The sequence below is a fragment of the Didymosphaeria variabile genome (genome assembly GCF_027946475.1).
Source record: "Didymosphaeria variabile strain IMI 356815 chromosome Unknown scaffold_4, whole genome shotgun sequence".
Lineage (NCBI taxonomy): Eukaryota > Fungi > Ascomycota > Dothideomycetes > Pleosporales > Didymosphaeriaceae > Didymosphaeria > Didymosphaeria variabile.
Genome location: NW_026611623.1, coordinates 458672 through 481958, shown reverse-complemented (window position 1 = coordinate 481958; position 23287 = coordinate 458672). Strand labels below are relative to the sequence as shown.

Genomic DNA, 23287 nt, shown 5'->3' with positions numbered 1-23287 from the left:
TACCTTTATACTCTATAACTATACTACTAGAGATTACGGGATAACTATAGGATATTAAAATAATAACCTTAAGGGGGGGGATAATGTTATAATCCTATAGGAGAATAGTAGATAGATAAAGATAACTAATAGGGTAGAGCTAATAGGGCTAGGGGCTAATATATTATAGAATACTAAGGAACTAGAAAGGTTAAGTTAGTAAGTATATAACTATAATCCTACTAAGATAATAGAATTCTAGGAGTAGAAGGACTTAGTAGGAATAGAAGAGCTACTCCTAGGCTAGGACTATACTCCTTAGGAATAGAGGTTAGTAAGGGATTATAAGGACTAGAAAAAATAGTATATAGTTAAGGATAGCTCCTAAGTATTTTCTATTCTTTATAGTTAATTTTTTATAGTTAAAATTAGAGTATATCTTCTATACTAAGATCTATTAGTTTTTTTATATAATTATTACTTTACCTTTTATAGTAAGGTTAGGATATTCTCTTACCCTATTATTATTTATCTACTCTTATCTACTAAATACCTATAAGGTCTAACCTAGGTTAAATACGTGGAAACCCCTTATAATATCCTTCTATATATATATATTAATTATCTTAAGTTACTAGATAGGGTTCTATAGTTTCCCCTAATAGGTTACTACCTATTTATATATCTAGTATATATCTAGTCCTATAATCTTTATTTTTACGTAGTATTACTTAGCTTAGTGCCTAAGTTCCCTATAAACCTAGTATTACTACTTAGTTACCCTATATACTACTATACCTCCCTTAGTAACTTAGTAGCTGTCTTTATCTAGATACCCCTTAGGATTAGTTAGTTAGGTTTTCTAAGATTCCTCCTTAGAATCTAGTATTATAGTATTATTAGGGACTTTACCTAATTCTAGCCTCTTAGGTTATAGTATTACTATAGCTATTTTAATTATATTAGCTCTTTTACCTTACTCCTTATAGTTAGGGTAGTTAGTTTTAAAATACCCTTACTTTCTATAACTTAGGTAAGCCTTATCTTTAAAGCGTTATTAGTAGATCTTATCTTACTTCTTTTACTATAGGGTATATTCCCTTTTAGTTTATACTTTATCCTCTATAATTATATTACTATCCTTATCTTATTTATCCCTATAGTTATATCTCTTTTAAGTATTAGCTCTCTAGTAGTATATAGGCTTAGTTACCTCCTACTTTTCTTAGTTTTACTTATATAGGTAGTTATCTATGCGTATAGCTAGTTCTATTAGCGCTCCTAGATTATTAGGTTCTATATAGTATATAAGACCGTCTTTTACTAACTCTTTTAGACTATTATAGAATACTAATTAGAGTAGTGTATTATCCTAGTCTATCTTAGCTTAAAGTTACTTAAATATTAAGGTATACTTACCTATTAATATAGTTTATTTTAGCCTTTAGATTTATTACTCTACCTACTTTACTTTATTAACTTTACTAAATATAATAGTTATCTATTCTTAGAATAACTTCTAATTCTTAAAGACTAGTTTAGTGTCCTCCTAATATTTTTTAATATTATCCTTATTTTCTATATAGTTATTTACTAGGGGTTATATCTATCTAGTAGCCTATTCTACTATATATATTCTAGTAGCTAATATTTAGTCTTATTCTTTACCTATAGTAGCTTTATAAGAGTAATTATATAACTCTATATTAGTAAAAAATAGTTTTAATTTTTCTTAGTCTCTATTAAAGAGTTCTAGGACTTTAAACGTTCCTTTAACTAGAGTAGTAACTATTACCTATTTCTAGAACTATTCTATTAACTATACTAGTTACTCTTAGAGTTATTAAATCTAGTTAGCCTAGTTAGCCATAACTATAGCTATACTAGTTATAGGCCTAGAAGTAGAACTTCTAGCCACTACCCTTAATACTTATAAGCTAGTTAGTGTTACTATTACGTCTTATACCTTTAGGTAGTTAAAGTGTTATAAGGGGTTTTTATATACCTAACCTAGATTAGACCTTATAGGTATTTAGTGGACGAGAGTAGATAAATAATAATAGGGTAAGAGAATATCCTAGCCTTACTATAAAAGGTAAGGTAATAATTATATAAGAAGACTAATAAATTTTAGTATAGAAGATATACTCTAATTTTAACTATAGAATTAACTATAAAGAATAGGAAATACTTAGGAGCTATTCTTAACTATATACTATTCTTTCTAGTTCTTATAATCCCTTACTAACCTCTATTTCTAGGGAGTATAATCTTAGCCTAGAAGTAGCTCTTTTATTTCTACTAAGTTCTTTTACTCCTAGAATCCTATTATCTTAGTAGGATTATAGTTATATACTTACTAACTTAACCTTTTTAGTTCTTTAGTATTCTATAATATATTAGCCCCTAGCCTTATTAGCTCTACCCTATTAGTTATCTTTGTCTATCTACTATTCTCCTATAGGATTGTAACACTATCCTAGGAAACTTATCTACTAGTAGCCCCTATTACACACATCTTTCTTAATTCTTATAAAATCTAGTAACTATTAAGTTCGTCTTAGCTTAGCGTAATAAGTATACTTAACGTCTCTTAAATAACTTTAACCCTTCTTTACATTCGGGAGGACCTCAAATTCTGGGGACAGAAGGTCGATCCGAAAATCCTAACTTAGATTAGAGCGCTATCCTACCCGTCGCCTCCTTTTCATGCGCTTACATCCGAAAGTCATATGGAGCAAAATCCAATTAAAATCCTGCTACGTGTAGAGCGCTCGCTATTAGGCCCTAATCGTTATCGTGTATGTACGAATATATCATAAACTCGTAGAAATTGGGAGCACCTCATTCCAAGTGCTTGTAGCCCATTTTTTGGTAATGTAAAAAACCTTCTGTATTTTCTCAATACTCAAAACCTAAGATCACCGTCCTTGTCTTCTTGATTAACAAGACAATAAAATCAGCGAGAAACCATACGCGACCTGTTCCCGAGGCCGACGCGCTAGCACGTGCAGATCTTCTTCAGTCAGGTCCCTGTCCGAGGTTCCTTATCGATAACCTTAAATTTTTGGATCGCGTCCCGCCGCAACTCTCACAGGCGGCCCGATCGCAAAGCTCAATCTTCAGCACACCAGAGACAGAACACAGACCCATACAATGGCAGAAGACGCGCAAAGCAGTCCCTTCATCAAAAACCTCGCATCCAGCGACAAGCGCACGCGCGACTCCGCCCTCGCCTCCCTCCGCGCATTCCTCTCCTCTCGCTCCGAAATCTCAGAACTCGATCTCCTCAAGCTCTGGAAAGGACTATTCTACTGTACGCATGCCCCTCACATATCCACAAGGTTATTTTAGCTAACACCCCTAGGCCTCTGGATGCAAGACAAACCCGCACACCAACAAGCCCTTTCCCGCTCCCCTCGCTAGTCTTCCTTCAAGTCTGAAAACCCCCGTCGTTTTTCCCTTTCTCCGCGCCTTCTGGGCTACCATCGCCCGCGAGTGGACGCAGATTGAGGCGCTTCGACTAGACAAGTACCTTTACCTTATTAGGCAGTACGTCAATGCCTCGTTCCGGCTCCTCTCGCAGAATAGTTGGGCGAATAAGGAGGGGATAAAAGAACATGGCGAGATCATGTCTGAGATTCCGCTGAACCCAGCGGATACAAAGATCCCGAATGGACTGAGGTTTCACGTGTTGGATGTTTGGGTTGATGAGCTGGAGAAGGTGGATGGGGAGTGGGGGGTGGAGAAGAGGGGAGGCGCTGGAATTGTTGTGCGTGCCAGTGGAATCGTTGGCGAAGGAGGGGAAATTGAAAGTTGTGAGGACGGCGGCGAAGGAGACGCTGAGTGATGAGAGGTTAAAATCGTGGAGGGGCCAGGAGGTGGAGAAGGAGGATGAAGATATGGAAGATGATGAAGAGGAGGAATGGGGTGGGATTGAGGATTGAGCGGGTAACGAATTAGAAGAAGACAGCAGAAGACAGCATTCGAGCGCGGCGTTTGCGGGCGTATGGTTGCATTTGCATGCATTTTAGGTTTCGAAAAGTCTAGATACCTGGCCCAGGAGCATTTGCTCAGGGACCGATCAAGTGGATCACCCTCACATGTTCTTCGTCATCTCATTTGCTTGTCGTAGTCTTATCACGCCTCTGATTCCTCTCCCGGCCAAGCCGGGTCTTCCACCCGCCTAAATACCGCCACGAACTTCTCGCCGTTATTCCTCGTCACCTTTTTACTTTCCTCCGTCTCCGTTGACATAGTCGCCACACACTGTCCGACCTCACCCTCCTCCAACTCCTGCCCTTCAACCCTTGCCCAACTCGCATGCCCCTCGAAATGCCCCACCATCCACTCATGCAAATCCCTCACATCGGTAATCGTGTACACATACCCACCGGGCCTCACCACGAAAGCATATTCCGCGCACAGCGTGCTAGAGACAATGCGCGCTTTGTGCTTGCGCTGCTTAAAGTGCGGATCCGGAAAGCAGAGGAAGATAGCGCGAAGTTGGTGTTTGCGGAAGAAGTTGGGCAGAAACTTCATAGTGTTCGCGCGCAGACAAGCGATGTTTTGGTAGGCTTGGTTTTCTGCGTTTTGACTCCTTAAAGCGCGGATCTTCTCTTGCACGTATTCGGTCACTGAGATGCGAATTTCCATGCCTACATTGTCGAATGTTTAGTGAAGTTATTGAGATGGGCGAGGACAAGAGGAGAGGGCATACCGATTGATAGAGTGTCTGGGAAGGCCGTAGAGAGCGCGAAGAGGAGCCCTCCAAAGCCACAGCCTATGTCTGCGATCTCAACATCCTTCGTGATAGATCTTGCTTGCCTCTGGTCTTCCTCGTTCGCGACCTGGCCTTCTGCACGTGACTCATCGACCTTCTCTTTCTCTCCTTCTGCGGGCTTCTTGACAGCATATGCGGGGTACAAGCTCGCCCAATTCATCTCTGCCGGGCTCTTAGGACTACATACCGTTAGCAAATAACACCTCCTAGAATCAGAAATAGTAGTAAGTCTTACTACGTTAATGCATGGTCTGAAAACGGATTCGCGTGTGCGCGCTGCCTAAAGAATTTCTTTTTCGGGAGAGCACCATCGTCAGCTGCGAGAGACTTCTTGTATGCTTCGCGCTTTTGGCGTTTAACGGGTTCCGCAGCCATCATGATTTTGTGGGTAGATGTTGGGAGGTAAGCTGCTCAGGCTGCACGGTTTTGGTTGGCCAGCTGCTAGGTGAATAGAAGCGAAGCGAGTGAAGGCGGATGTGGAGTCAAGCTTTTCGCTAGGTCCCAGAGCTTGCAACCCACGCGTGCCACGATTCACATCTGCGGAGAGCAAGCGATCCAGCCGTGTGGAATGACGTAACACAGGTCCTCTCAAGCGAAAGTCAAGTCCTAACAATGATCAACGTCAAAGAATGATATTGATGGTCATGCAAGCTAGCCTTCTTGGCGCACTGCTGAGAAGGCAGCAGCATTAAAAGTGGTAGTAGACAAATGTAGGATCTGTACAGGAAAACCTCAAAGATATACGGAGGGTCCAAAAACGCTCGCGTGCCCATCCAGAATGCGGTGTACCGTTTGTGCCCTGTATCACATTTACATGCTCCTCCTTCGCCGTCATGATTGAACAGAAAAAGTCGTCAAAATTATCGGAACTCAATTGCGCCCTGACACCCGTGATCCTCAACGTGTTCTAATTGCAACTTTTGGAATCTGTCTTTGGCATTAGCAGTTGTCGTCCATATGGAGGAAGAGTAACCACTCACTTCTCGCTCTTAGCGTGGAAGTATATTCCTTCAATGCTGCCAGAAACCTGGTTGAAGCAGATGTAATAGAACCCCTCGAAACTCGCGCCATTTATGGTTTTGACACGGTGGTCCGGAACGAGGAAGTACTCCTTCCAGCGCATGAAAAGATGCTCCTTCTGCATCCAATCTTTTGATACCAGTTCCGGTCGCGATGAGTACTTGGAGAGCGGCTTGTATGCTGAGAATCTACCCCAGTGCTGCCGGTCCACCTTCTCATTGGAACCCCATTCCGGATGCTGTGTGATAAAAGTATATTTGCTGCCAATAATTTCGCCCTCGAAATATGTGGTCAAGCTTGGGTGGTCTTCTGTCAGGCCTAAGAAGTGTTAGTCGCATGGGATGATGAGACTGGGGCGGGCCGGAGCGCGCACCTTTGATGCGCAGATACCCACACAGGAATGAGTCGCGCATATCTACATATTTGATCTCGACTTCTACTTCGTACTGCTGCCGATCCGAGGTTTGGTTTCCTTTGAAGCGACTGCCGGGGCGGAGGAGCGATGAGGACGAGTTGGGAAGAAACTGAAATGGGTCAGTCACAATCCAAACGTGCTTAGTCTCATAGAGACAGTGTCTTGCAACATACTCTGTGGCCTGAGTACGGCGGTGTAGGATATCTCTGCTGTGACCAGGAGGCGGTCGATGGTGCTGTCGCTGAAAGCGGTGAAGCATGCGTGTGCCGCGGTTCCTCAGTGCTATCGTCTGCCGTGCTCATTGGTGTGGGAATATCCCGCATGGGGCCATCGACAGACGTTTCTATGGGTTTAGGATGCGATTCTGACGGAGAACGTGCGCGCGCGGGCGATGCTGGGTCATCCGTCGGAGGCGGCGTTGGCTGCTGCGCTGGAGCATCGATTGGGGTATCGTCTTCGAGCGCATTCTGTGAATATGGCGCGATAGTCACAATGTGCGATGGGTGAATGCGCAGTTCCTCTGGAGGACAAGTGGAGCGACCGGCCAGCGTGCTCTCATACTCGTCGACTGGCGGCGTGAGCACGGCCGCGATGTCATCGGTAGGCATAGCCGGCGAGAAGATCACAGAATAGAACAATGGAACTATAAAATCATAAGATGAGAGAGACAAGACCAACGCGATTCAAGAACGGATGACGATCCAGGGTCAAAGGCGGTGGGATGTCATGTTTATGCGGAATCGACATCTGGAGTGACGGCTGGGCTTGACTGGGCTTACTCGTGCGCTATTGCGGGGGGAAGGAGCCGGGGGCACGCTAGCTCGCGTGCTTGTGGGACAAGGGGCGTCACACATTCCAAGGTTGCCACGGGTTCAGCTCTTCAGCGACCCTGCGTTGAGCCAGGCACGAGTCCAAGCAGATTTGTTCCGACGCGATTGCTGGGTTTTTCGATGCGAGGCAGCCATGTCTCGGTCGGCTTCGCAGCTGCTTCAACCTGACGTGACATCTGGAAGAGTCAGTGCGGACCCAGCCGAGCGGCGACACGCTTGGCGACGCTGGCTGAATTTGTCTTGCATCACAGCGAAGACGCATATGGCCAAGTCGAACATTCCATTCATTCCGTCTACCGGCACTGTGAGTGCATGGTCCGCTAGCATCGACGACAGCTATCTTACGCTGCTGATGACTATGGGTCAATGATGAATCTAGACTCCAGACGCCTTGCGGCCCGCAAATAGGTGGTGCCACTCCGTGTTCGCCTGTTCTTCAACCCTGGCTCGTTTGCTGGCAGGAAAAGCAAAACTCAGCAGGACCCCCGAATATTGTGGTCTGGCTCAAATCGGCTTGATCTGCGAGGGTGTAAGCATGCATCTTAGAACAGTCATGTTGAGAGTACCTTAAAGTGCAAGTTGATCAGTGAGAAGACCAACGCCTTCAGGTCCTGCACAAGGTAGTAGAAGACGCGGAGACCTTCAGGGTCGGACGAGTCCTGTACATCTTGTAGAGAGCCAATCTTTGCGGTCTGGGACAGGTCAGCAAATCGACACAACCACTTGTCTATATGCATCAACTTGGATAGTGAAGCAATCAGGTTGTTCTTTTCGGATATGCATCCCACAATCACTTCATCGGGACATGTGTTGAACGGACATGCAGCAGTGCTCTTAGGCGTACCTCGAAAGAAATGTGCTCGTTTCCAAGCCTGATCTCCAGTTCTTGTCGGCCGTCCTTGTTCTTCTGTGGCCATTTGGTGTCGTCTTCCCTGCGCTCATGTTAAACGGTGGTCTGTCCAGGATGAGGCATCTGCGACGCACTTCAAGATCTCGCTATCCTTCACAATCCGCCGGATCTCATTGACCACCGCATGGCTCACGCACACTGCAAAAGATGCTCAGTACATGTCGTAGATGGCGGTACAATAACCCTTACTCTCTTTTCGGATCAACGAATCATTACGGTAGTTGGAGTTGTTCGCATAACGGGTAGACGCGCTGCGACCGTCGCCCAGCACGCGAAAGTCAAACTCTTCAAGAAATTAGCCTAACTCAATGCTTCTCCTGAATAATTACGAACCCAAAAATTCGTGGCCGAATCGTCCTTGGTGACCAGAGCTATGATGGTTAGTATGAACACGTGCCTTGAGGGGAGGTAGCCTACTAGTAGCGGAGGTAGAACGGCTCGTTGTTGACCTTGTTCTCAGAAGCCATGGTGGGCGGCAAGCTTCGCGGCTCAGTCGGTTGATGCAGGCGCGTTGGAGCGGGCGTGCGCAGCCTGATATGTTTTGTAGCAGTTCACGATCGTCGACGGACCCTGGTCGGTTTAGCGAGCTCTGCCAAGCGCCCTTGGACCACTATTCTCGAGCAGACACCTGGACGTTGAATAGCAGGAGGCATCTACATTGTGGAGCGCGCCTGAATCCTTGAAGCCACCTATTGGCGCTCGACGACCCTTTCGACCTCTTCGAAGCTCCCCCGCCTATCCCCCTGCTTCGCCGCACTCCGATTTTCACCGCCGCGGCCGCCGTTCCTTCCACGTAGCAGTCCGCCTATATACAACGCCGATAGCATTGAGCGCACTGCCGTCTCCCAGAGCCATTGCGGCACGACAACAAGAAATTGCGCAGACGCGTAGCAGGTGAAGCTGCTAGGCTGGCAATATGACGACCTTTTTAGAGAGCGCATACAGCTTGGTACGGGCCATCGCTGCTGATGATGGTGGTGAAGCTCCCCGCTGACGAGCGATCAACAGGTCCACCAGGACAATGCCGCCGACGTCCCTTCTCAGAATGACTTCAAGAACGCCTTGGAGAAGGGCTCGGATGAGCAGAAGATTGAGACCATGGTACGCCTGCGTCCCTCCACGATGCCCCGCGCTGCGGACTCCCGCTAACAAGCCCGCAGAAGAAGGTCCTCTCAATCATGCTCAACGGCGATCCCCAGACCGGCTTGCTCATGCACATAATACGATTCGTCATGCCCTCGAAATCGAAGCCCTTAAAGAAGCTCATGTACTTCTTCTTCGAAGTGTGCCCAAAATATGATGCCTCAGGGAAGCTGCGACAGGAGTGGATTTTGGTCTGGTGGGTTCACACGATGGTTCTGATATCTGGAAAACTTGCTGACAAGCGGTAGCAATGCCATTCGATTCGACTTGCAGGCACCCAACGAATACGTGCGAGGGAATACATTGCGCTTTGTGTATGGACCTAGCTCTGCGGCGTCGCATGCTGCTGACAATATACAGAACGAAATTGCGGGATGCTGAGCTTGTAGAGCCTCTTCTTCGTAGGCCACTCAGTCCATTTGCATAATTCAGGTGCTTACAAGACTTGCAGAGCCTGTACGACAATGCCTCACACACAGACACGCCTACGTGCGAAAGAACGCAACTTTCGCTATCGCGTCTATTTTCACACATCTACCTGAACTTCTTCCAGACGCACCTGATCTGCTCGTCACCTTCCTTGACGACGAAAACGACGCGACCTGCAAGCGCAACGCTTTCGCCGCTCTTGTCTCAATCAGCCACGAAAAAGCATTAGAATACTTGAGCACTGTCTTCGACTCTATCCCCAACCACGATGAGCTGGTACTGCTTGCCGAATTGGAGTTTATCCGGAAAGACGCCATTAGCAACCCCCAGAACAAGGCACGGTATTTGCGGCTGATCTTTGATCTGCTAGAGTCCAGCATGTCAACGGTTATCTACGAAGCTGCGCACGCACTCACCACTCTTACTTCCAATCCCGTAGCTGTCAAGGCAGCCGCAGGAAAGTTTGTGGAACTCGCTGTCAAGGAGCCTGACAATAACGTGAAGCTTATTGTTCTGGAGCGCGTAGACCAACTGCGTCAAAAGAATGAGGGTGTTTTGGATGATCTCACTATGGAAATTCTCCGTGTCTTGTCAAGCCCGGACTTGGATGTGCGGAAGAAGGCGCTCAACATCGCACTGGAAATGGTCACAAGCCGCAATGTCGAAGAGGTGGTCCTGTTGCTCAAGAAGGAACTGGTCAAGACTGTCGATGAACAATACGAGAAGAACTCCGAGTATCGGACACTGCTCATCTCCGCCATCCACCAGTCAGCGATCAAATTCCCAGAAGTCGCTGCAAGTGTTGTCGGATCGCTCATGGATTTCATCTCCGATGTCAGCAGCAACGCATCTGCCGTGGATGTTATCTCTTTCGTAAAAGAGGTCGTTGAGCGTTTTCCAGATCTCAGGGCATCGATCGTCCAGCGCCTTGTTACCACCTTGGGTGAGGTCCGCGCAGGAAAAGTCTACCGCGGTGTCCTTTGGATCATTGGAGAGTTCTCGCTGGAAGCTAAGGACATTCGAGACGCGTGGAGAGGTATCCGCGCATCGCTCGGCGAAATTCCTATCCTGAGCTCGGAGCAGAGGCTGCTGGACGAGGCATCAGAAGGCAAGGAACCTGTCGAACAAGTAAACGGCCATGCCAAACCTGCAGCGCCCTCTGGTTCACGCAAAGTGCTCGCAGATGGCACATATGCCACCGAAAGTGCGCTCACATCATCTGCCGCTGCCAAAGCCAAACTCGAAGCCGTCAAAAACTCCCAGAAACCTCCGCTCCGCCAGCTTATTCTCGATGGCGATTACTATCTCGCGGCTGTACTGTCCAGCACTCTTACCAAGCTCGTCATGCGCATCTCAGAGATCTCACAGGATACCGCTCAAACTAATCGTCTCAGGGCAGAGGCTATGCTCATCATGATCTCCATCATTCGCGTTGGCCAGTCACAATTTGTCAAGACATTCATCGACGAAGACTCTGTCGACCGCATTATGTCTTGCGTGCGATCACTGTCCGAATTTGCGCAGAAGAAGGAGCTTGAAGCTGTCTACCTCGAAGACACACGAAAGTCTTTTAGGATTATGGTCCAAGCAGAGGAAAAGAAGCGAGCAGCGAAAGAAGCATCCGAGAAGGCGAAGTCTGCAATCAACGTTGACGATTCATTCTCGATAAGACAGCTCAAGAAGAAGGATGCAGAGGGTCTGGACGAGGTTGCAGAAGACCTCGAACGAGCAACTGGTGGTGACACAGCCACGGAAGATATCACATCGAAGCTTAGCCGGGTGCAGCAACTCACAGGCTTCTCGGATCCGGTCTACGCTGAAGCCTACATCAAGGTACATCAGTTCGACATTGTCCTGGACGTATTGCTGGTCAACCAAACTACCGAAACTCTTCAGAACCTGACTGTCGAGTTCGCCACGCTTGGCGACCTCAAGGTTGTCGAACGGCCGCCTACGCAGAATGTTGGCCCACACGATTTCATCAACCTCCAAGCCACCATCAAAGTTTCTTCTACTGACACTGGTGTCATTTTTGGTAACATCATATACGAAGGGCAAGTTCACTCCATTGCACACCACGCGCGCGTGCTGACAAACCTACAGTGAAAAGGGCGTCGACTCCAACGTCGTTATCCTCAACGATGTACACATCGACATCATGGACTACATCAAGCCTGCAAACTGCACGGAGACCCAATTCCGAACAATGTGGACCGAGTTCGAATGGGAGAACAAGGTTAACATCAACTCCAAGGCCAAGTCACTGCGCGATTTCCTCAAGCAGCTCATGGCATCCACCAACATGTCTTGCCTTACGCCAGAGGCGAGTATGAAGGGTGATTGCCAGTTTTTGTCTGCGAACCTGTATGCTAGGAGTGTGTTCGGTGAGTTACATTCCTCCAGGCATTGGAAAAAGTACAAGTACTAATTTAGAGCAGGTGAGGATGCGTTGGCCAACTTGAGCATTGAACAGGAAGGTAGCAACGGACCGATTACAGGTTTCGTCAGGATTCGGTCGAGAAGTCAGGGATTGGCGCTCAGTTTGGGGAGCTTGAAGGGTTTAAATAAGTGAGCTTGTATCGCTCGCATGTAGAGGTTGCCATGATCGCATTTTACGAGAACAGTGTTGCGCTGATGCCCATGCGCGGGTGCAGATTCACCGTCCAGGGCGTGGAGAGCATCGAAGATGTTTGTACTGTTGAGATACTTGATATACAAGGCATGAAAGCTTCGGTTCCTGCCCCAACATTCGCCCATTTGTTACATGAATGATATTCTACACCGCATTACATCCTCAACGCTTGTCAGAAACTACCGCCCTTCTAGCTCAATCGGTCTCTGCGCACTACCTGCTGCAATATGATCTGCCGTCCCTAGCTCCTGTGGTGCACTCGCTCCACTTGCTTCGTGTCTATATCCATTCATCGTAGGCTTATCGCTATAAGCGGGTAGGTCATCACTGTATGCATGTTGTCGCTTCCTCTTCCTCGACTGCAATATGAACCAAATAGCACCAATGATCGCAGCTAGCCCAACAATGCCAACACCAACGCCAATACCTACACTGGCGCCTGTTGAGAGGCCTGACTTATCGGGGGTATTGGAAGCGCTTGGCGTTGACGACGAGGACGCCGTGCTCGGTGACGAGGCTGAGCTTGACGAAGAGGAAGTCTTACTCTGCGTTATATGTTAGCATCGTCCCTTAACTCATCGTCTGCTATCAGCCTACCGCAAGATCCGACGCTTGAAAACGGACGACCACTGCGTATGCATTGATCGCCCCAGGATTCATCGAATGAGTGAATACCGCAGGCGTGGGCTCCTGGCCCTCCTCACTGCTCGTCAGGCTTATTGTCCCTTCGGCAGTGTATGTTGATTCGCAGCGGAGCGTGTCGAGCCAGGGGAAGTTGGGGTTGGGGATGGGTTGGACTTGGAGGCTCATTGATATGGCGCTGTTTTGCTTGTTAGCGACGGTGCTACGGTGGGCGACATGCGCCCTCGGGAGCATTGTTGGGATCAAGATGTTAGCGTGGAGGGAGGGGGAACTCGTACGAAGGACAACATGTATGCGTCGTTTCCGTCAAGGTGCCAATGGCGTTTGTCTCCGCCGTTGCAATCGAGTATCCGGACGGGCATACGCCCGGTGAGTAGTACTTCCTTGGGCTGTAGTCCTTGGGGTAACAGTCTGGTGATGCTTCTGGGGGCGCACCGAAGATTTCGTACTGCCGGTCCGTTCGTTGACCATCGGTGTAGGTCGTGTGGATTTGCCATATGTTGCTTGCGTGGTCGTCAGCAGCTGGGCTTATTTAGGTGAAGTACGATATTTACCCAGGGTATAGACAGGCTGAAGGCGGCACGAATGCAGTGGTAAGTGCTCCTAAGTTGGCGGTTGCCATGTTTCCTCAGATCGTGCAGATACCTCCAGAGCTTTCGTACCGCGACAAGGTACGCTGCGCAAAGCTAGAGAATAGATGAGGAGATTGTGACGATCAAGGGGCGAGGAGCATATCTTCCTGGGGGCCATAACGCAAGGCTTCCAGGCTGCGCTTACACGACCACGTTTCCGGTAAGCTGAGGTCCAATAGGCGATCATAATGCGAGTCGTTGTCGTTCCATCCTGCGGCTTGTGGGATTGTGACAAAGGCTAATTTTCGAGGCACATGTTGATATAGAGAAGGCGCTTGACGTATCCGGATCCGGATCCGGTTGGAGGCTTGAGCGTGGTGTTTGGGATGCGATGGCCCCCACTTGTCTAAGAAGATGCTGAGAGATAGAAAGAATTCAATATCTATTTCGCAAATGTGTAGTCCCCGCAATTCGGGTCACCGTTCACTCTAATTTGATTCCTTGCGCACCAGCTGCATCGCCTTTCGCATTGCGGAGTATACCTCATCTTGTAAGATTATCCTACCCGCATCAAATATCGCTCTGAAGCTCATATGGTCTTCTTTGGGTTTCCTAGCTCGTACTTCGCGTTTCCTCTTTCATTTGGGGTTCTTGACTGATCACCCTCGTACCACGAGTTGCCTTGTCCACTTCATGTACGTATGAACTTGCCATATTATTTGTTGGCTGCAGATTTTGGTAGAGAATTGATTCAAAGCAGTCTGAATAGTCTGGACAGTCTGAACAGTCAATCGTGTTTTTCATTGTGTCTGCAAGAGGAACCAGGCAGCTCTAACAGCACTGAAAGCAACCGCGAACGGAAGGCCCAGAGAAGTTAAAAGGCGAGGTCACTGGAACTGATAATACACAGCCATGTCCAAGACGATATATTGGACCAAGTAAAAGAAGAAGTCCAAGTTTCAGTGATGGAGACAATTTACGTAAAGCGAGATAATATGAACGTCAAAGATTCTATGCTCTTTCTGAACCCTCCAGGTGGTTGAAACTTGTAGCCTCTCTGTGGCAGAGGCGGAGTGGCGGCTTTAACGCATACTCTTTCCAGCGGCGTCTAAAACAAATATGGTTAGCGGAACGTTTACAAGTTTCAGGTGATATTGATTGAATATATGGGAATTTTAACGTGGCAGGTGGTGTCTTGAGCTCTGTTTAGGTAGCCTCGGCTCAGGCGCCAACACGGGCCAACTTCCTCACCCGCTTGACGATTAACGCCAGGTTCTCCCTCCCGGCTCACCCGCTTTATGGATCGTGCTTACGCCTAGTCGGTACTCCTATCGTTACCCATGCCATGAAGACTTGTACATATACTTCTTCACCATAGCCATGGCAGACGGTGCTGGAGAAGACGCAATTGATCCCTTCAGAGACCCTTCGATGGCTGGCAACACTACAAATGATGTCCAAGCCGACGTGCCTGCGACGCTTGCAGTGGGCAGGAATGCCTCGCTGACGCTGGGTACAGATGCTTTGATAGTGACTGGTACGTACTGCCGGCCAGAGGAGTGCGTGAGACGCGCGCTGACAGGCCGCAGATGAGCTCCTGGAAAGCAAAGGTGCGGGTTGCTGCGGCATCTCTCTTGGAGGAGGCAGTGAGAAGCACACCTCCCGCAACACGTAGTCAGCCATTGACGGCGAACAGATAATAACACGACGCGCTCGATCCTCTTTTACAATGTCCTCTGGGCCGAAACCGCAGACGATGGCGAGGTCATCATCCACTATGCGCACGCCGTGTCAAAGCAGGTCGTGCGGCCGCAGATTATCAGCTACAAGCTCGAGAAGCCAGACAGCGACCTTGCGGAAGCATGGATAGAGAGACTGCTAGAGAAGGCATACGGCGCGTCGCAACGACAGAAGCGCATCAAGGTGCTGATAAATCCTTTTGGCGGCCAGGGCAAGGCGTCGCAGCTTTACCACAAACACATCGCTCCCATATTCGCAGCCGCGCGCTGCGAGCTTGACGTAGAAACGACCAAGCACAACGGTCACGGTATCGAGATAGCGCAGAGTCTGGACATTGAGAAGTATGACGTGGTGGCTTGCTGCTCTGGGGACGGCATCCCGCACGAAGTGTGGAATGGCTTTGGCAGGAGGGAGGATGCGCAACGCGCTCTAGTCAAGGTCGCCGTGGTCCAACTACCCTGTGGATCTGGAAATGCCCTGTGCCTGAACCACAATGGCACTGACAGCCCGAGTCTCGCCGCTCTCGCCGTCATGAAAGGCCTCCGCACGCCTTTGGACCTCGCTTCAGTGACTCAGGGCGACCGCCGCACGCTGTCCTTCCTCTCGCAATCTGTCGGTATCGTCGCCGAAATCGATCTCGCAACCGAACACATGCGCTGGATGGGTAGCGCACGCTTCACGTACGGTTTCCTTATCCGCCTAATAAAGAAAACCTGCTATCCGGCGGACATAGCCATAAAAGTTGTTCACGACAACAAAGAGGCCGTCCGGGCAGCCTACCGCGCAGAGGCCGCAAAACCCCCACGCACGCACGATGACCGCATCCTACCACCCCCGGGCGAAGCATGTGGCCTTCCGTTACTCAAGTACGGCACCATGAATGACCCATTACCTGACGGTTGGGAGTTAGTCCCTCACGACGAACTCGGCAACTTTTATGCAGGCAACCTCGCCTACATGTCTCCCGACGCGAATTTCTTCCCTGCTGCGCTACCTGGCGACGGCTGTCTCGACCTAATACGTATCAAGGGTACTCTAGCCCGGACAAAATCCATTGCCACTTTACTTGCTATTGAGCAGCACAAGTTCTTTGATTCACCGCATGTCGACTACCAGAAGATCAGCGCGTTCCGTATTATACCCAAGAATCAAAAGGATGGGTACATCAGCGTTGATGGGGAGAAAATACCGTTTGCGCCGTTCCAGGTCGAAATGCACAAGGAGTTGGGGACGGTGCTAAGTAAGAACGGACATGTGTTTGAGGCCAGGGGCGTGTAAATATTCTTCGAACGGAAGAGGGAGGAAGTGGAAGAGTCGGAGATATACCCCAGCATTGCATTGAGATGTTGACGTGCATCGCATGTCGCATTGTATCCTTAGTTTTCGCCTCAAATGGAGTCATGCTTTTGAATTATGTCTTGTGCGTAGCTGTGTACGATATGCACTGTCCATACTTATTTAATCGTGTTCAATCTTGAGAACTATTCAGCCAGGTGTCAGAGTTTGTTTGTTTCAATAACCACCTGACGTGCTCTCGCTTGCAGTCTGTCCTTCGGTGTATTGTCCCACTCTCCCCTCCATGACTCACAACGTTGAAATCTCTTTCAACCCGCTCGTTAGTACCACCCACTACCCCACCGTGACCAAGTTTTGATTGCTTTATTTCGAATATCTTTAGTTTTGCGCACATCACCGGGTATATATATTTACTTGCGTGCAAAACTTTTCATCTACTCAAGGAAAGCTGAGTGGCGCAGCGGAAGCGCGCCGGGCTCATAACCCGGAGGACCTACGATCGAAACGTAGCTCAGCTATGAGAACTTCTTTTTTGCGCTTTTGAGTTTTGGGCGTGGGTTCGATCCTGGTAAAGGAAAAAACGCTTTGCTTTTGGAACTGCTTTTTCCACTTTTATTTTCTCCCTACAAGTGTTGCTGGTTTGGAGAGTGAAGGGACGTACTGACACATAGCTGTGCACTCGCTTGGGTTACACCTGAGTGTGCGGCATAGTCACGCATCGTTTGTTACCATCCAGCATAACCGTGCACTTACAAAGCAGTCGTTGTTTAATCGCGAAGGTTCGAGAAGGGATATCAGTCTCGATTTGGGGTAATGGTTTTTTGAATTCAAGCAACTGATCTGTTGGGATGGATGGTTCGCTACCCCGCACGTGCTCGGTCGTCCCTTCATCTAAAGCCCGCGGATACTTCACCGCTTGAAATACATTCCTACTACGGCGCCAGGTGGGCCCGATCGACCCGAGACGGAATGCCCGCTGTCAACCGTTGCCGGGGTCATTTCACTGGTCATCCTTGGAAGAGCGGCGTAATCATCGTTCCAAGCGTGAGCCGTATCCACCTACAGTCATCGTAAAATAAGGGGGCGTACACACAGTGGCCAATGCATGTGCGCCGTGAATAAGAACGAGACTTTGCTGGAGGTCTGTTTTGATCAAAGCAACGATTGAAGAGTCTGAATTGAACTGCTCCGCGCTTTGCGTCTCCAGAAGTCGAATCCGATGCACTATTCCATGTCCACAGAAACGAACTGCAGCGGACAGTTGTGTTGTCGTACTCGCGTAGAATAGATATAGTACCTACATAAGTAGACCTCGTCCGGCAAGTATGGTACGTAAACCCACATCTCTCCATGGCTTCGACCTCTTACCTCCGCCAGCTTCATGTCTGACCCAAGCGCGCTTTGGTGAATAATCCACGTTCCTTTGATATTCCTCCTTGTTCGAAACATATGAGATCATTCTGCCCCTTGCCGTTGCTTACCTACCTGGTCATAGCTTTGTCTCCTATTGATCTCCATACATGGATGGCATTCCGCAACTCTCACCTTCCTTTCGCGATACACAAACATCGGACATATCGACCGATCCGCAACATGCTTCGGTAGTCGTTAAGCGCACCTAGTTTTGTGCCGCTGAACTGTCAACGAGCGCACTATCCCCAGGTTTCTAGGCACTTTGCTATCCTGGTAACCCCGCCAAAAACAATCATGTTTCATTAATGCCGATCGACAGTTGTATCGAAGCGCGATCTTGGCTTATACAGCTCGCACCAATCCGCTCCGCATCCTTCTACTTATCACAGCGGTCAACCTTGTCCGTACTTGGCGAAACCGTGCGCGAAGTTGCTACCTGCCACCATGGGAGGTCAGTCGCTCCTACAAAGCCCTTGGACGCAGTTTAAAATGACCAAGCATTGGTGCACAGAAGGTCCGAATAGGGATATTTAATGAACCCACCATTACCTGATTGGTAGCACAGGGGTAAATATGATGCCATGTACAACCTGGGGCTTGGACTGGTTGAAAGCCCGTGGCATGTGTGTGATCCATGGCGGACATAATTGGGATATAAGGAAACGGGAACCTGGATTCCCAAACTAGGCTATCTGCACGCTTCCTCATCTTGAGGACGTACGCAAGGAATTCAGCATGGTCGCCATCCATCCTGTTGTCGTGGCCTTGCTGCCTCTGATCCCTTCTGCACTTGGTCAGACATGTGCTACTATCAATCCCGTCAATGCCGCTACGTTTGCCTCTGGCTATGAAGGTCGTGTAGTTGCGAATGGCCTCAAAGGCAAGCGCGACTCTATAATATAGTATCAGTGCTAACCTTGGCTTCGAAAAGGCCCTCGTGGTATCATCTTCGATATCCAAGGCAACCTTCTCACCGCCGAACAGTCTTCCTACGGCCTCCGTTACATTCAACTGACTGATAACGGCGGCACGAATATTTGCGTCAGGTCCCAGAAGCAGCTTGTCGCGGACAGCTCGCTCAACCACGGTATCGCGCTGACGCCTGACGGGAAGAAACTATTTGCGTCATCAAAGACCACGGTATACAGTTGGGACTATGACGGTACGACGGGAACTGTGGGCAACAAGAAGACGGTTGTCACAGGGATGAGTACCAGTGGGCATGTGAGTAAGTGCAGTGTCTAAACAGATTTCATGCTGTAAGAAAGAGCTAACAGCGGAGACAGGTAGGACTCTTTTGGTGCCTAAAACCCAGCCAAATGTCCTCCTCGTGCAGGTCGGCTCGAATGGGAATCTTGACACAGGTGCTGCTCAAGCTTCGAGTGGCAGGAGCCAGATCCGGATATTCAAGCTTGCCGATCTCGAGGCTGGGTCGAAGGCGTACACAACGGGTGAACTTCTAGGTTATGGAATCAGAAACAATGCTGGTATTGCTGAGGACATTCATGGTGGAATTGTAAGTTTACAACTCAATAACTCTGTGCTGAGTCCGCAGTCCAGATACTTCTTACCCAGCTTCGGTTCCATGATGCTCATCCTTTTCCCCCACCTCTGAAGCAACAAAGTCATAGATCTAGCAGAGCTGACGCACAGTAGTTCTCAGTAAACAATGGCATGGATGACATGACCGTCAACGGCAAAGATGTCCACAACACGAACCCATGCGAGGAGCTGAACTACCACGGAAGAATCAACGACACCTCATCCCCTGAACGTGGAAAGTCCTACGGCTACCCTACCTGCCACTCCATATACGACCCTTCCGTTCTCCCGTCCCCGTTCAACACCCAGTTGAAAGTTGGCGACACAGTGACCAACGGCGCCTCCAGCTCCACTTGCACACGCGTCGCTCCCAAGCTTTGCTTCCCTGCGCATACCGCTCCGCTGGATCTTAAGTTCAATAGCGGTGGAAGCGCCGCATATGTTACATTCCACGGAAGCTGGGACAAAACCCCGCCAGATGGCTACAGGGTGAGCAGGGTAGCATGGAATTCGCAGACAGGTCAGCCCGTCGCCAGCGTAACGAACACGTCTGCAGCGCAGAACATCATGTACAATGCGAACAACGCCGCCTGCCCAAGTGGATGCTTCAGGCCGGTAGGATTGGCTTGGAGTCCGAGCGGGAAGTTGTTCCTCAGCAGCGATGCCACGAATGAGATATGGGTTATTGGTGGGGCGAAATAGAGACACAGGACTGATAGGTGGGATGATGGGTCCGTAAGGAAAAGGATTCTGTCGTTTCAGAATAAATTGCCTATACCTGTTATGCTGGTGACTTGCTGGTGACTACGGCAGCTCTGCATGAAACTTGTATGTCCCTGAGCCAACCTTAATCACCGTCTGTCCTCCGTTCTCTTCTGTGGACTCGACACCATTTATTCCGGCTTTGATCTTCCCACCGTCCAGTGTCACATTTGTACTATTCAGTGTCACCGTGCCGATCGAACCAACAGGCACCTCGACATTGTACTCCAAGCCACTTCCGGCTCTGCTCCACTCCGCCAATGCCCGCCCACGTGGCGTCCTGTAGCTTGTCCTTGCCTGGGTCAAGTCGCCTACTATCACAGGCTTGTAGTCGATCTGCTTCCAAGCCACTGAGCCGCTACTCTGGGAAAGGCCGCTCAGTTGCTCTATCCATATGTCACCGTAACCGAACCTAGCAATTATGAGCAGAAAGCATGCGCCTTGTGGGTATAGCAACTTACATGAAGTGATTGTAACTACCCCCCGTAGTTGGTGCGTCCCAGTGCTCCCAGAGACTGGTAGACCCATGCACGACCTGTGAGCCGTAGCTTGGTACTGTTGTCTGGGAGAAGAGTTTGTAGAGGATGTCGTTTCGATCCGCGCCTTTAAGAACGCGAATGAGTGCTGTATTAGTGAGCTGTTGCTTCACATAGAGTTTGAGGTGGTAAGCGATACGTACACGGCAGGCCAATCTCGCCGACATCCCAGTGCCAGCCTTGCGCTTCTAGCGAGTCTATCAAGGCTGAGAGCACGGCTTCCTTATGTTCCGCGGGCACAGCTCCGATATCAAGTGCCATGGCGTTACAGGCTTGGGTGTTGGCACAATAGTGTGGAGAGCCTGTCTCATTGAAGTATCTTGAATGGTAGCCTTCACGTATACTTTCGGCTAATGCTTGATATTCTGCTGCTTTCGCTGTGTGCTTTAGATATTTCTCTACCGCAGTCATGCCTGCAGCGGCCTGGTAATATGCGAAGGTTGCGGTTGCCCCTTTCGGAGTCATGTTGTTCAGCGTTAGCCAGTCTCCTAGACTGCTATCAGGCATGTAAGGGTTTCCGCCAGCTTTCCGTTGGAGGTAGTCCATGTACTGTGTCATGACGTTGTACCTCATTGTCAGGATCGTAATGTCGCCATAGTATTCGTAGTGGAAGAGAGGAAACCTGATCGCTGCTACACCCCAGTTTGGGTCGTCACGGTACATCAGTAACTGGCCGCTGAAGACGACGTATTCGGGTGCTGTCGTTGGAATCAGTCCAGGAATATCTGGCGCCTGTGCGTCGGCGATGGTTCGCATAAAGTCGATGCCATATGCTTCGATGTCATAGCCCATGGCGACGGGATCGAAGACCAGATGATCTTGTTCCAGCCAGCCCAGCTTCTCGCGGTGCGGACAGTCTGTCAGAACAGAATGCATGTTGCTCTGTCACGTCTGGTGAGATAGGAACACTGCGTCTAGCTGCGGACACATACCTTAATAGATCGATCGATATTATTGTGTATCCCATTGAACAGGTCATTACTACTGGAAACCTCCAGTACTTGTTCGTTGGAAGCGCGAATAACCGTCATGCTCATATCGCTAGCCTTGGGAGCCCATGTTACATCGGAGCCGAGGGTTAAGTTAATCCCAAGAAATTGCATACCGTGGTAGACAAACTTGGGTGAGTAGATCTCACTCTCTGAGTTTTTGATCGTGTACGCATGGAAGATATTGGTGCCCATTGTTGACTGGTCGATATAGCCATTGCTCTTGAGGCGCTCGGCTGGCCAGAAGGTTACGCGTCGTCCTGCGAGACCAGTTCCGTTGATCTTGAAGTTGAAGGTGCCAGCGTTATTGACGCCGAAATCAAACAAAAGATAGTCGGGTCCTGGTTTGACGGACACGGCTGTGATTGTTTCGAACCTCTTGATCTGAGGTGCTCGAGGGCTTGTTAGAGCTCCTCCAGGACCGGTAGTGACCTGCGCAGTCGTCCAGTTCTGACGGCTCTTGCCTGGCTTAGACCAGTCTTTGATCTCTTTCAATGCGTTGTACTCTTCACCTCCGTACCAGTGGGCTTCAAGGTAAGGACCATTGGTTGAGGAAGTCCATGTATCGTCTGAAGTTACGGTGTGTGAGCTACCGAGAAGGCACGTATACTCCAACTGTGCAATCAGCTTCAAAGGCTGCGAAGGAATCGTGAACTTCGTGTACCGCTTCCCGCCAAGAGGTTTGTCGGAGTCGTAGATGCCCTTGCCAAGCTGCACGCCAATAACGTTGTTGCCAGGCTTCAGAAGATGTGTCACATCGTAAGTCGAGTACCACAATGTCTTATTAAACGTTGAGTAGCCCGGCGCAAGGACCCTGTCGTCAACAGCCTGCCCATTAATCTCAGGGGCATGAACACCGAGACCTAGCAGGTAAAGCCTCGCCTTAGGGACAACACAACCCACATTGAATTCTTTCGCAAACATTGGAAGCGAATTCTTGCCAGTAGCGAAATCGGGATTCGTGATCCAGGATGCTTCCCAGTCCGAAGGTCGAAGCAGCCCCACTTCGAACGTCGACACCTGGCTCCATTGCGAGGGTTTGTTGTTTGCATCCCAAACCCTGACCCTCCAAAAGATGGCGGATCGGGACTTAAGGCCGCGGCCATTGTACCTTGCGAAGGGGTCAGACGATGAGATACGTCCCGAATCCCAGAGATTGGGCAACGTCCATAATCCATCAGCACCTGCAGCCTGGACCTGGAGAGCAATCTGCGAGTCACCACGGCTTTGCGAGACTAGGCGCCAGGATAACCTAGGGTTGGTAGAGTCGACGGCGAGCGGTTTGATTGTGCCATCCACCCTGAGGGAACCGGGTTGGACATTCAGGCCCAGAACTATGGCTGGCACCGTCAGAGCTTGCAATACACGTAGTAGATGCATGGTGCGGCATAAAGTAGCTTAGTTTTACGAGCGGGTACCTTACCTTATCATGAACGGTCGTACACTTCCAAGCCCAGCTCAGCACCGTAACGCTTAATATTACCGGTGGTATTGCAGCATATGCAGTGCGCTCGGGTTTATTGGGTCCGACTCCAGGGACAAATCCTTCTCCTACTATCTTGAGAGACAACTAGAAGTCCACGAGGTCTCGCACACTAAAAGAGGATGTGATAATGTGGGGAGATCTAGCGCGAAACCCCGCACCTGCTGTTTA

At 49.1% G+C, this 23287-nt stretch overlaps 8 protein-coding genes and 1 non-coding gene across 9 annotated transcripts; 5 read left to right on the top strand and 4 right to left on the bottom strand.

Moving 5' to 3' along the window:
* Positions 1-3135: 3135 nt before the first annotated feature.
* Positions 3136-3405, top strand: N0V89_005048 (uncharacterized protein; the record flags this gene model as incomplete). The annotated part of the gene is made up of 2 exons (XM_056213827.1): positions 3136-3295; positions 3347-3405. 2 exons carry the CDS (start codon positions 3136-3138, stop codon positions 3403-3405), a joined length of 219 nt encoding a protein of 72 aa, XP_056071094.1.
* A 714-nt stretch (positions 3406-4119) lies between these two features.
* On the bottom strand, positions 4120-5140 carry TRM8_1 (tRNA (guanine-N(7)-)-methyltransferase (tRNA(m7G46)-methyltransferase); the record flags this gene model as incomplete). Its single annotated transcript, XM_056213826.1, has 3 exons — positions 4120-4637; positions 4700-4941; positions 4998-5140. 3 exons carry the CDS (start codon positions 5138-5140, stop codon positions 4120-4122), a joined length of 903 nt encoding a protein of 300 aa, XP_056071093.1.
* Positions 5141-5622: 482 nt separating this feature from the next.
* N0V89_005046 (uncharacterized protein) lies at positions 5623-6805 on the bottom strand (the record flags this gene model as incomplete). Its single annotated transcript, XM_056213825.1, has 4 exons — positions 5623-5689; positions 5743-6100; positions 6156-6306; positions 6371-6805. 4 exons carry the CDS (start codon positions 6803-6805, stop codon positions 5623-5625), a joined length of 1011 nt encoding a protein of 336 aa, XP_056071092.1.
* Positions 6806-7531: 726 nt separating this feature from the next.
* Positions 7532-8404, bottom strand: MAGO2 (Protein mago nashi 2; the record flags this gene model as incomplete). The annotated part of the gene is made up of 7 exons (XM_056213824.1): positions 7532-7546; positions 7594-7719; positions 7872-7959; positions 8012-8075; positions 8127-8222; positions 8271-8308; positions 8355-8404. 7 exons carry the CDS (start codon positions 8402-8404, stop codon positions 7532-7534), a joined length of 477 nt encoding a protein of 158 aa, XP_056071091.1.
* Positions 8405-8853: 449 nt separating this feature from the next.
* On the top strand, positions 8854-12081 carry SEC26 (coatomer subunit beta; the record flags this gene model as incomplete). The annotated part of the gene is made up of 8 exons (XM_056213823.1): positions 8854-8886; positions 8946-9038; positions 9098-9276; positions 9329-9394; positions 9441-9481; positions 9532-11563; positions 11613-11893; positions 11948-12081. The coding sequence occupies 8 exons, from the start codon at positions 8854-8856 to the stop codon at positions 12079-12081; spliced, it is 2859 nt and encodes a 952-aa protein (XP_056071090.1).
* A 2654-nt stretch (positions 12082-14735) lies between these two features.
* Positions 14736-16373, top strand: LCB4 (sphinganine kinase lcb4; the record flags this gene model as incomplete). The annotated part of the gene is made up of 2 exons (XM_056213822.1): positions 14736-14892; positions 15052-16373. 2 exons carry the CDS (start codon positions 14736-14738, stop codon positions 16371-16373), a joined length of 1479 nt encoding a protein of 492 aa, XP_056071089.1.
* A 464-nt stretch (positions 16374-16837) lies between these two features.
* N0V89_005042 lies at positions 16838-16909 on the top strand. The gene has a single exon. It is a non-coding gene; the product is annotated as a tRNA-Met (tRNA).
* Positions 16910-18539: 1630 nt separating this feature from the next.
* N0V89_005041 (uncharacterized protein) lies at positions 18540-20048 on the top strand (the record flags this gene model as incomplete). The annotated part of the gene is made up of 4 exons (XM_056213821.1): positions 18540-18657; positions 18736-19032; positions 19091-19320; positions 19461-20048. The coding sequence occupies 4 exons, from the start codon at positions 18540-18542 to the stop codon at positions 20046-20048; spliced, it is 1233 nt and encodes a 410-aa protein (XP_056071088.1).
* Positions 20049-20150: 102 nt separating this feature from the next.
* Positions 20151-23013, bottom strand: N0V89_005040 (uncharacterized protein; the record flags this gene model as incomplete). The annotated part of the gene is made up of 4 exons (XM_056213820.1): positions 20151-20520; positions 20570-20732; positions 20788-21526; positions 21577-23013. The coding sequence occupies 4 exons, from the start codon at positions 23011-23013 to the stop codon at positions 20151-20153; spliced, it is 2709 nt and encodes a 902-aa protein (XP_056071087.1).
* Positions 23014-23287: the final 274 nt, after the last annotated feature.